The sequence below is a fragment of the Dendrobates tinctorius genome, unplaced genomic scaffold, assembly GCF_039654945.1.
Source record: "Dendrobates tinctorius isolate UK_male_01 unplaced genomic scaffold, ASM3965494v1 ptg000237l, whole genome shotgun sequence".
In the NCBI taxonomy this organism is placed as follows: Eukaryota; Metazoa; Chordata; class Amphibia; order Anura; family Dendrobatidae; genus Dendrobates; species Dendrobates tinctorius.
In genome coordinates this window covers 7,540,781-7,554,886 of record NW_027361904.1, presented here as the reverse complement: position 1 = coordinate 7,554,886, position 14,106 = coordinate 7,540,781, and the positions used below count along the sequence as shown (strand labels likewise).

The 14,106-nt window shown below is 45.1% G+C and overlaps 1 protein-coding gene across 3 annotated transcripts in view; it reads right to left on the bottom strand.

The window, feature by feature from the left end:
- The window catches only part of CNTFR (ciliary neurotrophic factor receptor), a 483,759-nt gene that overhangs the window by 160,933 nt on the left and 308,720 nt on the right, over positions 1 to 14,106 (bottom strand). For all 3 annotated transcript variants that reach the window (XM_073556707.1, XM_073556705.1, XM_073556706.1), the window contains one exon: positions 2,596 to 2,826. In XM_073556707.1, the coding sequence (XP_073412808.1) occupies positions 2,596 to 2,826 (231 nt within the window). The remainder of the gene's footprint in view (positions 1 to 2,595; positions 2,827 to 14,106) is intronic.

Genomic DNA, 14,106 nt, shown 5'->3' with positions numbered 1-14,106 from the left:
ACAACTGAGCGTCACTGCACAGTACAGAGGCATAAAGCTACAGAAAGCCCCAGCTCGAGAGCACAACTGAGCGTCACTGCACAGTACAGAGGCATAAAGCTACCAAAGCCCCAGCTCGAGAGCACAACTGAGCGCCACTGCACAGTACAGAGGCATAAAGCTACAGAGAGCCCCAGCTCGAGAGCACAACTGAGCGTCACTGCACAGTACAGAGGCATAAAGCTACAGAAAGCCCAGCTCGAGAGCACAACTGAGCGTCACTGCACAGTACAGAGGCCTAAAGCTACAGAGAGCCCCAGCTCGAGAGCACAACTGAGCGTCACTGCACAGTACAGAGGCATAAAGCTACAGAAAGCCCCAGCTCGAGAGCATAACTGAGCGTCACTGCACAGTACAGAGGCCTAAAGCTACAGAAAGCCCCAGCTCGAGAGCACAACTGAGCGTCACTGCACAGTACAGAGGCATAAAGCTACCAAAGCCCCAGCTCGAGAGCACAACTGAGCGTCACTGCACAGTACAGAGGCATAAAGCTACCAAAGCCCCAGCTCGAGAGCATAACTGAGCGCCACTGCACAGTACAGAGGCCTAAAGCTACAGAGAGCCCCAGCTCGAGAGCACAACTGAGCGCCACTGCACAGTACAGAGGCATAAAGCTACAAAAAGCCCCAGCTCGAGAGCACAACTGAGCGCCACTGCACAGTACAGAGGCCTAAAGCTACAGAGAGCCCCAGCTCGAGAGCACAACTGAGCGTCACTGCACAGTACAGAGGCATAAAGCTACAAAAAGCCCCAGCTCGAGAGCACAACTGAGCGCCACTGCACAGTACAGAGGCCTAAAGCTACAGAGAGCCCCAGCTCGAGAGCACAACTGAGCGCCACTGCACAGTACAGAGGCATAAAGCTACCAAAGCCCCAGCTCGAGAGCATAACTGAGCGCCACTGCACAGTACAGAGGCCTAAAGCTACAGAGAGCCCCAGCTCGAGAGCACAACTGAGCGTCACTGCACAGTACAGAGGCCTAAAGCTACAGAGAGCCCCAGCTCGAGAGCACAACTGAGCGTCACTGCACAGTACAGAGGCCTAAAGCTACAGAGAGCCCCAGCTCGAGAGCACAACTGAGCGTCACTGCACAGTACAGAGGCATAAAGCTACAGAAAGCCCCAGCTCGAGAGCACAACTGAGCGTCACTGCACAGTACAGAGGCATAAAGCTACAGAAAGCCCCAGCTCGAGAGAATAACTGAGCGCCACTGCACAGTACAGAGGCATAAAGCTACAAAAAGCCCCAGCTCGAGAGCACAACTGAGCGCCACTGCACAGTACAGAGGCCTAAAGCTACAGAGAGCCCCAGCTCGAGAGCATAACTGAGCGCCACTGCACAGTACAGAGGCCTAAAGCTACAGAGAGCCCCAGCTCGAGAGCACAACTGAGCGCCACTGCACAGTACAGAGGCCTAAAGCTACAGAGAGCCCCAGCTCGAGAGCATAACTGAGCGCCACTGCACAGTACAGAGGCCTAAAGCTACAGAGAGCCCCAGCTCGAGAGCACAACTGAGCGTCACTGCACAGTACAGAGGCCTAAAGCTACAGAGAGCCCCAGCTCGAGAGCACAACTGAGCGTCACTGCACAGTACAGAGGCATAAAGCTACAGAAAGCCCCAGTTCGAGAGCACAACTGAGCGTCACTGCACAGTATAGGGGTCTAAAGCTACAGAGAGCCCCAGCTCGAGAGCACAACTGAGCGCCACTGCACAGAACAGAGGCATAAAGCTACAGAAAGCCCACTGAGCGTCGCTGCACAGTACAGAGGTGTAAAGCTACAGCACAACTGAGTGCCACTGCACAGTACATAGGTGTAAAGCTACAGAAAGTCCCAGCTCGAGAGCACAACTGAGCGTCACTGCACAGTACAGAGGTCTAAAGCTACAGAAAGCCCAGCTCGAGAGTACAACTGAGCACCACTGCACAGTACAGAGACCTAAAGCTACAGAAAGCCCCAGCTCGAGAGCATAACTGAGCGCCACTGCACTGTGCAGAGGCATAAAGCTACAGAAAGCCCCAGCTCGAGAGCACAACTGAGCGTCACTGCACTGTGCAGAGGCATAAAGCTACAGAAAGCCCAGCTCGAGAGTACAACTTAGCAACATTGCATAGTGCAGCCGTCTAAAGCTACAGAAAGCCACAGTTTTCACCTACAGACGTCACACAGAACACGGATGGTGGATTTCCATAGCATACGGTAAAATTCTGATAATCCAGAATCAACGGAAGTAGCATAAACCCAGACTATTAGGCATTTTCTGGTGGTGGTACCTTTGATCCTATATTAGGATTATGGCCAGACTGTCAGTATCTCCAGTTTCCTCCCTACTGGTTCTTTGCTTTTACACACTGGTTTCAGTGGGTTTCAGAAGGGTGCAGAGACAGCAGTTGCACCAGGTCCCCATGTCCCCAGCCTCAGTATTATAAATGGCACATGATAGTTCAAGACCCAGTTACAGATTTTGCATTGAGGCTTTGGAGCGTCAGACACCTCGGGATTTCAGGACTATCAGAATTTTACTTCTATTACAAGGATTGCCAGATGAGATACTCACGCCCCACTTTCAGGATGGTCTGGTGCCAGAGTTGCCACGAGGACCCTTCAAAACAGGAGTAGAAACCATTGTGCGATAAATCCACGTTATGGAGAAGAAGGGCCGATCCATTCAGCTGGGAATTATCAATGTCGGTTCCGTTGACCGTCCACGTGACCGCAGCGTCCGGGTCCATGCTACCACACTTTATTACTGCATTAGAACCGATCTTTTCATACTGGATGTGGGGATCTGCAAGAAACACAAGAGCGGGAATGAGACAACGGAGGACAAAATCACAGTTCAGTTAGGAAATCATCATCATCAGTGGTGGTCCACCTATCAGATAGATGTATTGGGCATATATGGAATAAACAGTTACATCTGTTACTTTTCTGGCTTTTTACATCACTGTGATGACCTGGCTTCTCCCACACCTTCTCCAGCTGGACGTACATCATATAGAAAGACCCCGGCCCCTAATGGATGTGAGTGAAGAGACACCTGCGCTCCGTATGGGATGACACTTACACTCTGTAAAGATGACACCGGCCCTCCATATGGGATGACACATGTGCTTAGTACAGATGACACCTTCACTTTGTACAGATGACACCTGCATTCCATACAGATGACACCTGCATTCCGTACGGATGACACCTGAGGTCGGTAAAGAAGACACTTGCATTCCGTATGGGAAGACAACTGCGTTTAGTACAAATGACACCTGCACTTCATGTGGGATGACAACTGCCCTCTGTACAGATGATACATGCGCTCTGTATGGGATAACTCCTGCATTAAGTACAGAAGACACCTGCACTCTGTATTAGATGAAACCTGCACTCCGTATGAAATGACACCTGCTCTTAGTACAGATGATACCTGCACTCCGTATGGTATGACACCTGCCCTCTGTACAGATGACACCAGTGCTCTGTATTGGACGGCTCCTGCACTTAATAAAGATGACACCTACGCTCTGTATGGGATGACACCTACGCTCTGTATGGGATGACACCTGCGCTTAATACAGATGACACCTGTGATTAGTACAGATAACACCTGTAATCTGTATAGAATGACATCTGCGCTCTGTATGGGATGACACCTGTGCTTAATACAGATGACACTTGCGCTTTGTACAGATAACACCTGCACTTCATATAGGATGACACCTGCACTTAGTATGGAATGAGACCTGCACTCTGTACAGAAGACATCTACGCTCTGTATGGGACGACACCTATGCTCTGTATGGGATAACACCTGCGCTTAATACAGATGACACCTGTGATTAGTACAGATAACACCTGTAATCTGTATAGAATGACATCTGCACTCCATATGGAATGACACCTGCGCTCTGTATGGGATGACACCTGCGCTTAATACAGATGACACTTGCGCTTCGTGCAGATAACACCTGCACTTCATATAGGATGACACCTGCACTTAGTATGGAATGAGACCTGCACTCTGTACAGAAGACATCTACGCTCTGTATGGGATGACACCTGCGCTTAATACAGATGACACCTTCAGTTTGTATAGAATGACACCTGCACTTCGTATGGAATGAGACCTGCACTCTGTATGGGATGACACCTGCACTCCATATGGGATGACACCTGCGCTCTGTATGGAATGACACCTGCGCTCTGTATGGGATGACATCTGTGCTCAGAACAGATGACACCTGCACTCCATATGGGATGACACCTGCGCTCCGTATGTGATGACACCTGCACTCCGTACGGGATGACACCTGCGCTTACTACAGATGACATGTGCATTCTGTATGGGATGACACCTGCACTTTGAGTTGATGACACCTGGGCTTCATGCAGATGACACTAGCACTCTGTTTGGAATGACACCTGCACTTCGCAAGGAATGACACCGCACTCCGTATGGAATTACACCTGCGCTCTGTATGGGATGACACCTGAAATAAGTACAGATGACACCTGCACTCCGTATGGGAAGACACCTGCACTCTGTAAAGGTGACACCTGCACGTAGTACAGCTGACACTTGCACTTAGTACAGCTGACACCTGCACTTAATACAGATGACACCTGCGCTTAGTACAGATGACACCTGCGCTTAGTACAGATGACACCTGCATTCCGTATGGGATGATGCCTGCACTCTGTATGGAATGACATCTACCCTCTGTACAGATGACACCTGCGCTCTTTATGGGATGACACCTGTGCTCAGTACAGATGACACCTGCACTCCGTATGGGATGACACCTGTGATCAGAACAGATGACACCTGCGCTCTGTATGGGATGACATCTGCACTTAGTATGAGATGACACCTGCGCTCCATATAGATGACACCTGTGGTCAGTATGGGATGACACCTGTGCTCAGTACTGATGACACCTGTGCTCCATATGAGATGACAACTGCACTCAGTACAGATGATACCTACGCTCAGAATGGGATGACACCTAATCTTCCTATTAATGACAACTGCGCTCCATATGGGATGACACCATATAGGATGACACCTTCACTTCATACAGATCACACCTGCATTCCGTAGGGAGGACACCGGCAATCCGTGTGAGATGGCACATGCGCTTCGAATGGGATGACACCTGCACTCCATATGGAATGACACCTGCGCTCTGTACGGGAAGATACCTGCGATTAGTACAGATGACACCTGCACTCCATATGGGATGACACCTGGGCTTAGAACAGATGACACCTGCACTCTGTATGGGATGACACCTGTGTTCTGTGCAGATATCACCTGTACTCTGCATGGGATGACTCCTGCACTCAGTACAGATGATGTCTACGCTCCATACAGATGATATCTGTACTCTGTATGGGGTGACACCTAATCTCCAAACAGATGACATCTGTGAACCATATGGGATGACACCATATACTATGGCATATAGGATGACACCTGCATTCCGTAGCGATGACACTTGCGCTCCGTACACATGCACTCTATATGGGATGACTCCTGCGCTCCGTACAGATGACACCTGTGGTCAGTATAGGATAACACCAGCGATTTTTAGGGATGATAACTGCATTTTGTACGGGATCACACCTGTGCTCTCTACAAATGACACCTCCACTCAGTACGGATGACAACTGCGCTTCGTATGGGATGATACCTGAGCTCTGTACAAATGGCAGCTGTGCTCTATATGGGATGACACCTACGCTCAGTACAGATGACACCTGCGTTCTGTGCCCGTAATATTGCCCCATAAGTACAACAAATATAAGAATATAACTACTATAATACTGCTCCTATGTACAAGAATATAACTACTAAAATACTGCCTCTATGTACAAGAATATAACTACTATAATACTGCCCCCTATGTACAAGAATATAACTACTATAATACTATCCCGTACGTACAAGAATATAACTACTATAATACTGCTCATATGTACAAGAATATAACTACTATAATACTGCCCCTATGTACAAGAATATAACTACTATAATACTGCTCCTATATACAAGAATATAACTACTATAATACTGCTCCTATATACAAGAATATAACTACTATAATACTGCCCCCTATGTACAAGAATATAACTACTATAATACTATCCCGAACGTACAAGAATATAACTACTATAATACTGCCCCTATGTACAATATAACTACTATAATACTGCTCCTATGTACAAGAATATAACTACTATAATACTGCCCCTATGTATAAGAATATAACTACTATAATACTGCTCCTATATACAAGAATATAACTACTATAATACTGCTCCTATATACAAGAATATAACTACTATAATACTGCCCCCTATGTACAAGAATATAACTACTATAATACTATCCCGAACGTACAAGAATATAACTACTATAATACTGCCCCTATGTACAATATAACTACTATAATACTGCTCCTATGTACAAGAATATAACTACTATAATACTGCCCCTATGTACAAGAATATAACTACTATAATACTGCACCTATGTACAAGAATATAACTACTATAATACTGCTCCTATGTACAAGAATATAACTTCTATAATACTGCCCCTATGTACAAGAATATAACTACTATAATACTGCCCCCTATGTACAAGAATATAACTACTATAATACTGCCCCCTATGTACAAGAATATAACTACTATAATACTATCCCGTACGTACAAGAATATAACTACTATAATACTGCCCCTATGTACAATATAACTACTATAATACTGCTCCTATGTACAAGAATATAACTACTATAATACTGCTCCCTATGTACAAGAATATAACTACTATAATACTGCTCCTATGTACATGAATATAACTAATATAATACTGCCCCTATGTACAGGAATATAACTACTATAATACTGCTTCTATGTACAAGAATATAACTACTATAATACTGCTCCTATGTACAAGAATATAACTACTATAATACTGCTCCTATATACAAAAATATAACTACTATAATACTGCTCCTATGTACAAGAATATAACTACTATAATACTGCTCCTATGTACAAGAATATAACTACTATAATACTGCTCCTATGTACAAGAATATAACTACTATAATACTGCTCCTATGTACATGAATATAACTAATATAATACTGCCCTATGTACAGGAATATAACTACTATAATACTGTCCCCTATGTACAGGAATATAACTACTATAATACTGCCCCTATGTACAGGAATATAACTACTATAATACTGCCCCCTATGTAAAGGAATATAACTACTATAATACTGCCCCTATGTACAAGAATATAACTACTATAATACTGTCCCTATATACAAGAATATAACTACTATTATACTGCCCTCTATGTACAAGAATATAACTTCTATAATACTGCTCCTATGTACAAGAATATAACTACTATAATACTGCTCCTATGTACAAGAATATAACTACTATAATACTGCCCCTATGTACAAGAATATAACTACTATAATACTGCTCCTATGTACAAGAATATAACTACTATAATACTGCTTCTATGTACAAGAATATAACTACTATAATACTGCTCCCTATGTACAAGAATATAACTACTATAATACTGCTCCTATGTACAAGAATATAACTACTATAATACTGCCCCTATGTACAAGAATATAACTACTATAATACTGCTCCTATGTACAAGAATATAACTACTATAATACTGCCCCTATGTACAAGAATATAACTACTATAATACTGCCCCTATGTACAAGAATATACCGTAACTACTATAATACTGCCCCTATGTACAAGAATATAACTACTATAATACTGCTCCTATGTACAAGAATATAACTACTATAATACTGCCCCTATGTACAAGAATATAACTACTATAATACTGCTCCTATGTACAAGAATATAACTACTATAATACTGCCCCTATGTACAAGAATATAACTACTATAATACTGCCCCTATGTACAAGAATATAACTACTATAATACTGCTCCCTATGTACAAGAATATAACTACTATAATACTGCTCCTATGTACAAGAATATAACTACTATAATACTGCCCCTATGTACAAGAATATAACTACTATAATACTGCTTCTATGTACAAGAATATAACTACTATAATACTGCTCCCTATGTACAAGAATATAACTACTATAATACTGCTCCTATGTACAAGAATATAACTACTATAATACTGCCCTCTATGTACAAGAATATAACTACTATAATACTGCTCCCTATGTACAAGAATATAACTACTATAATACTGCCCCTATGTACAAGAATATAACTACTATAATACTGCTCCCTATGTACAAGAATATAACTACTATAATACTGCTCCTATGTACAAGAATATAACTACTATAATACTGCCTCTATGTGCAAGAATATAACTACTATAATACTGCTCCCTATGTACAAGAATATAACTACTATAATACTGCCCCTATGTTCAAGAGTATAACTACTATAATACTGCTCCTATGTACAAGAATATAACTACTATAATACTGCTCCCTATGTACAAGAATATAACTACTATAATACTGCTCCTATGTACAAGAATATAACTACTATAATACTGTCCCTATGTACAAGAATATAACTACTATAATACTGCCCCTATATACAAGAATATAACTACTATAATACTGCTCCTATGTACAAGAATATAACTACTATAATACTGCTCCCTATGTACAAGAATATAACTACTATAATACTGCTCCCTATGTACAAGAATATAACTACTATAATACTGCTCCTATGTACAAGAATATAACTACTATAATACTGCTCCTATGTACAAGAATATAACTACTATAATACTGCTCCCTATGTACAAGAATATAACTACTATAATACTGCTCCTATGTACACGAATATAACTACTATAATACTGCTCCTATGTACAAGAATATAACTACTATAATACTGCTCCCTATGTACAAGAATATAACTACTATAATACTGCTCCTATGTACAAGAATATAACTACTATAATACTGCTCCTATGTACAAGAATATGACTACTATAATACTGCTCCCTATGTACAAGAATATAACTACTATAATACTGCCCCTATGTACAAGAATATGACTACTATAATACTGCTCCTATGTACAAGAATATAACTACTATAATACTGCTCCTATGTACAAGAATATAACTACTATAATACTGCTCCTATGTACAAGAATATAACTACTATAATACTGCTCCTATGTACAAGAATATAACTACTATAATACTGCTCCTATGTACAAGAATATAACTACTATAATACTGCTCCTATGTACAAGAATATAACTACTATAATACTGCTCCTATGTACAAGAATATAACTACTATAATACTGCTCCTATGTACAAGAATATAACTACTATAATACTGCTCCTATATACAAGAATATAACTACTATAATACTGTCCCCTATGTACAAGAATATAACTACTATAATACTGCACCTATATACAAGAATATAACTACTATAATACTGTCCCTTATGTACAAGAATATAACTACTATAATACTGCCTCCTAGCTGTGAGGTTGTGTGTCTGTGGTTCTCCTGATGTCTGGAGCAAGCCCAGGGAGGGGCCACCCTGGGCGGGGAAGCTCCCCAAGCAAGGCCCAGGCTTCCAGGCCTACACTGGGAGGAAACTCCCAACCTTCTCATGTGGATGGAAATCCCAGAGTTGCCTCTGCTGGAAATAAACCTCAGAATGGAAGTCCCAGCAGCATGGAGAAAGATCCTGTGTTGAAGTTCAGCACAGGAAAGAAACAAGAGAAAGTTTTGTCTGTGTGCAAGGATGGTGCAGTTAAACAGTCGGCCAGTCAAGGCAAACAGTGTCCAGAGCCTGGAAGGAAATCCCAGAAGGCATCTTCTGCTGAGAACCTGAGTGCTGGAGGGCAGGTGGCTGCACAGAAGGTGAGGCAGAGTCCATCACCAGCTTCAGGTGTGCAGCTCACTCCAGGCAGACACAGACGAACATCTCTGGAGAAGCAAACACTCCAGGAGAACCTTCAGCTGGGACATGTGGTGACCAGCATGGCGAGCTCTGGACGCACGAGGTTGCAGGCTGGTGGCAGCGGTAAAAGTGTTGCGGAGGCTGGAGCCACAAAACCAGCGACATTAAAAACCAACGTGTCAACCCCTAAAGCAAGACCCCAGAAGGAGCCGCCGCGTGCCCCGGAGCTACAGCTGGCAGAGGAGATACCAGGACTGGTCAGGAGGATGGGTGAGTTGCAGCAGCAGAGGAATCTTCTGCAAATGGAAATAGACTGCATTTACAAGGTGAAGGCTGCTAATCCTGGGGATCACTCTGTATATGACCAGAGACTGAATGCACTGGGGGTGGAGCTGGCGACTGTGGTGCGGGACATAGACTGTGTGCTGGCGAGGATGGGGCCCCTGGCAGAGACATATAGGAACCAGGAGCGGTTTAGGTCCTGCGCGCAGGACTCTGCTGGTTCCCGCACAGACATTGTCCCAGGGGGGACCCGGCAGCAGGTACGGCCGGTGCTGCAGCCCGCTAGCTTCTGTTTTAAGGAGGGTCAGATACTGCACCAGCAGCCGCAACTACCTGCGGCAGACCCCAAGCAGGAGCAAGAGGCTCAGATCCCAGCGGTACCACAAGTCCCAGCATGCCCAGCACAACAGCAAGACAGTGGACATGAGACTGCATCTACTGTTGGAGCCCAGGAGAGCACTAATTCTGGGAATATTGATACTGTTCATGTGGGGTTGGGGGCTGAAGGGGGTACAGAGACTGTGGTGGACATTGCGCATCCTGATGATGCTATTGAGATTGATGATATTAATGTGCAAAATGTCTGTGATTTCCCCCCTTTGGTTTCCAGCACACAAGGTGCAACAGGCCCCTCCGCTGCAGACCCTCGCCCTGTCAGTCAGCCCAGTGTGGCCCCACAGGTCCCTCCCAGTAATGTTTGGAGCCGCGGCGCTCCGTCCTTTACCTCCAGCACCAATTACACCAGGCAGGCTTTCAAAAGGAGGAATGTGGTGCGGTTCAGACACAGAGGTGCCAAGGAGGATCTGCCGGACAGGAGGCTGGTGGTCAGGGAGCTTCTGTGCCGCCAGATGGGGTTTGCGCCGGTTAATATCTTGGCGGTCATCAATCTGCCAGACAGACAGGGCTATGATATCAGCTTTAAGCTTATGTCTGATCTGGACAGATTCTGGGCCAATTTCCCCAAGTTCAGGGACGCTGATGGCTGGAATAAGTTCAACTTCATTCCAATATCTAAGCCTGATACCGCCACGGTTAATATCATCTTTTGGAATGAGGCTGTTCCCCCGCAGGACATTGTGGTGTGGCTCAGGAGGCATTGTGACCTTGTCTCCGACCTCACCAAAAACAGGGATGAGGACGGTATATGGACCGGTGGATGGAAGGTGCTGGTGAAACTGCGCCAGCACAACAACATCACGGCTCACTTACCCAACTCCTTCTTTATCGGGAGGGAGAAGGGGGTTTGCTTCTACCCTGGGCAGCCACGAAAGTGTTTTAAGTGTGGTAAAGTGGGTCACCTGGCAAACACCTGTACCGTGGTAAAGTGCAGCCTGTGCGGGGAAGTCGGCCACTTAGCGGCAGATTGCCAGAACATCAAGTGCAATCTCTGTGGGGAGATCGGCCACCCTCACAGGGACTGTCCTGATGCCTGGCACAATATATGCAAGCTCCTTCCTGATGAGGAGTTAGTGACAGGGACAGAGGCTCAGGAGGAGGAGGCTTTAATGTCAGGGACAGTACTGACCAGGTCAGAGGTCCACCAGGGGTCCGCTCAGGTAACATCAGAGCAGCTTTGTACAGAGGGGAGCATGGAGGTCGTCCCTCAGGTCCAGCAGCCACATGTAGCCACCACTTCAGTATCACCATCTCTAGCTGAAGAAAGTGGCTGTAATCAGGTAAAAAGGAAAAAAAAGGACAAGGCCTCCCGTAAACCTGAGGAGGAGTATGTCACTAGCCAGGGTGGCAGGAAAAAAGTCCAGAGTTCGGCAGGTGTGATGGTCGTGTCCAATAAGTTTGATGTTTTGTCTGAGTCTGATGGGGACTTGGAGGAAGAGATAAAAAGAATAGAGACTGAGTATGACAGGGACGTAGCGGACGATCCCCCTACAAAACGGAAGCCCGTACCTGCTGACACTGAGATACAGTCTGACATGGAGACCGGTGGTAGTCAGAACATCTGTGACCCAGACTTATGATGGCGGCTTTTACATCTCTGCTCCTCTGTTGTGGCATTGTGATGGCAGATTTCTCATTAAAAGTAACATCCAGTAATGTGAACAGCATTAAGGTGAGGAGGACGAGGCACGCTGTCTATGACCATCTCCGATACCTGGACGCAGATGTCATCTTTCTGCAGGAGACGCGGCTGACGACTCAGGGGCTCATGAGGGAGGCTGAGAGGGAATGGCGGTCTGGTCCCTCTTTTTGGTCACTGGCTGTGGAGCCGTACGCCGGGGTCGCCATTCTGTTTAACACCAGGGATGTGACAGTACATAGGATGTCGGAGCTGGTTATGGGAAGGTGTCTGGTCCTGGAAGTCACTGTCCATGGGAGGCGACAGGCTTATTAACATCTATGGGCCACAGACGGTGACTGACAGGATACAGTTATTTAATGATGTCAAGCCTTATCTGTTCACCTCTCTTCCAGTGATAATGGCGGGGGACTTTAATGCCATACTGACATCTGGTGACAGCTCCTCAGGTAGAACCGTGACGAGGGATGGTAGGATCTTGAATAACATAGTCCTGCAGTCCGGATTAGGGGACGTCTTTAAACGGGGAGGTCGAAAGCCAAAATTAACCTATTCCTGCTCCAACGGAGGCAGTAGAATAGATCTGGCTTTTGTAAGTCCCATGGAAGTCATTGGTGCCATGAGTGAGAGAGTCGTCCCATACTCAGACCATCTTGCCCTATATTTCTGCCTGGGGGCCACTAAGCGAGCTGATGTTGGTAGGGGGTTATGGAGACTCAATTCCAGCCTCCTCCATGATGTCTCTGTCCAGAGTTGTGTCCACTCCCTTTTGCAGGGTCATCTACAGAGAGTGGACTTCTATGACAACATGGCCGACTGGTGGGAGGACGTCAAGGATGATATCAGATACCTCTTGAAGAGACTGTCAGTTAAGAAGGGCAGGAGTAAGTATAGCCAGTACCTAAGGCTGTGCAAAGAATTGGAGTCACTCTATTCTGAGGGCGGGGGTAATAAAGAGAAGATCGACCGGCTGAAATCTGAGATAAGGCAGTATCAGTACAGCAGGTATACCTCCTTGGTTCTTGAACGGGATTATGGGGTCTTAGGGGCACCTGATCCCTTTGAGAATTGCCGGGAGCGGGTGGCCAATAAATTGGTCACAGGTCTCATTGACTCCCAGGGTGTATTGCAGGAATCTCGGGAGGGTATCCTGGGGGTTGTGAAATCTTATTATACTGACTTGTTTCAGAGGAAGGCTTTGGATAAACATAAAATGACTCAATTCTTGGAGGCAACTCCAACGCCTGATACTAATGATCTGGACTTTTCTCCTTTGACAGCAGAATTAACGGTGGAGGAGGTTAAGGAAGCCATTGATAAGTTACATCTGAAGAAGGCACCAGGTCCGGATGGTATAACAGCAGAATTTTATAAGAAATTAAGAGACCTCCTGGCTCCAATTCTTGTGGATGTTTACAAAAATTGTCTAGAAAATCACCTGATGCCTCCATCCATGAGAGTGTCCTCATTAATTCTGCTGTCTAAAGGTAAGGAGCCGAGCGACATCAAGAACTGGAGGCCAATTGCCCTCTTGAATGTTGACAGGAAGATTCTGGCGAAGATCCTGTTTTCTAGGTTAGTCTGTTTGTCCCCGGCACTGTTGGTAGGCTCTCAGTTTGGCACGGTAAAAGGGCGGAACATCTCTGGAGCGGTCATCTTGATACGGGAGATGTTTGAGAGATGTAAAGCTCTGCGGTGTGGGAGATATGTTGTCAGTCTGGACCAGGCTAAAGCCTTTGACAGAGTTGATCATGATTATC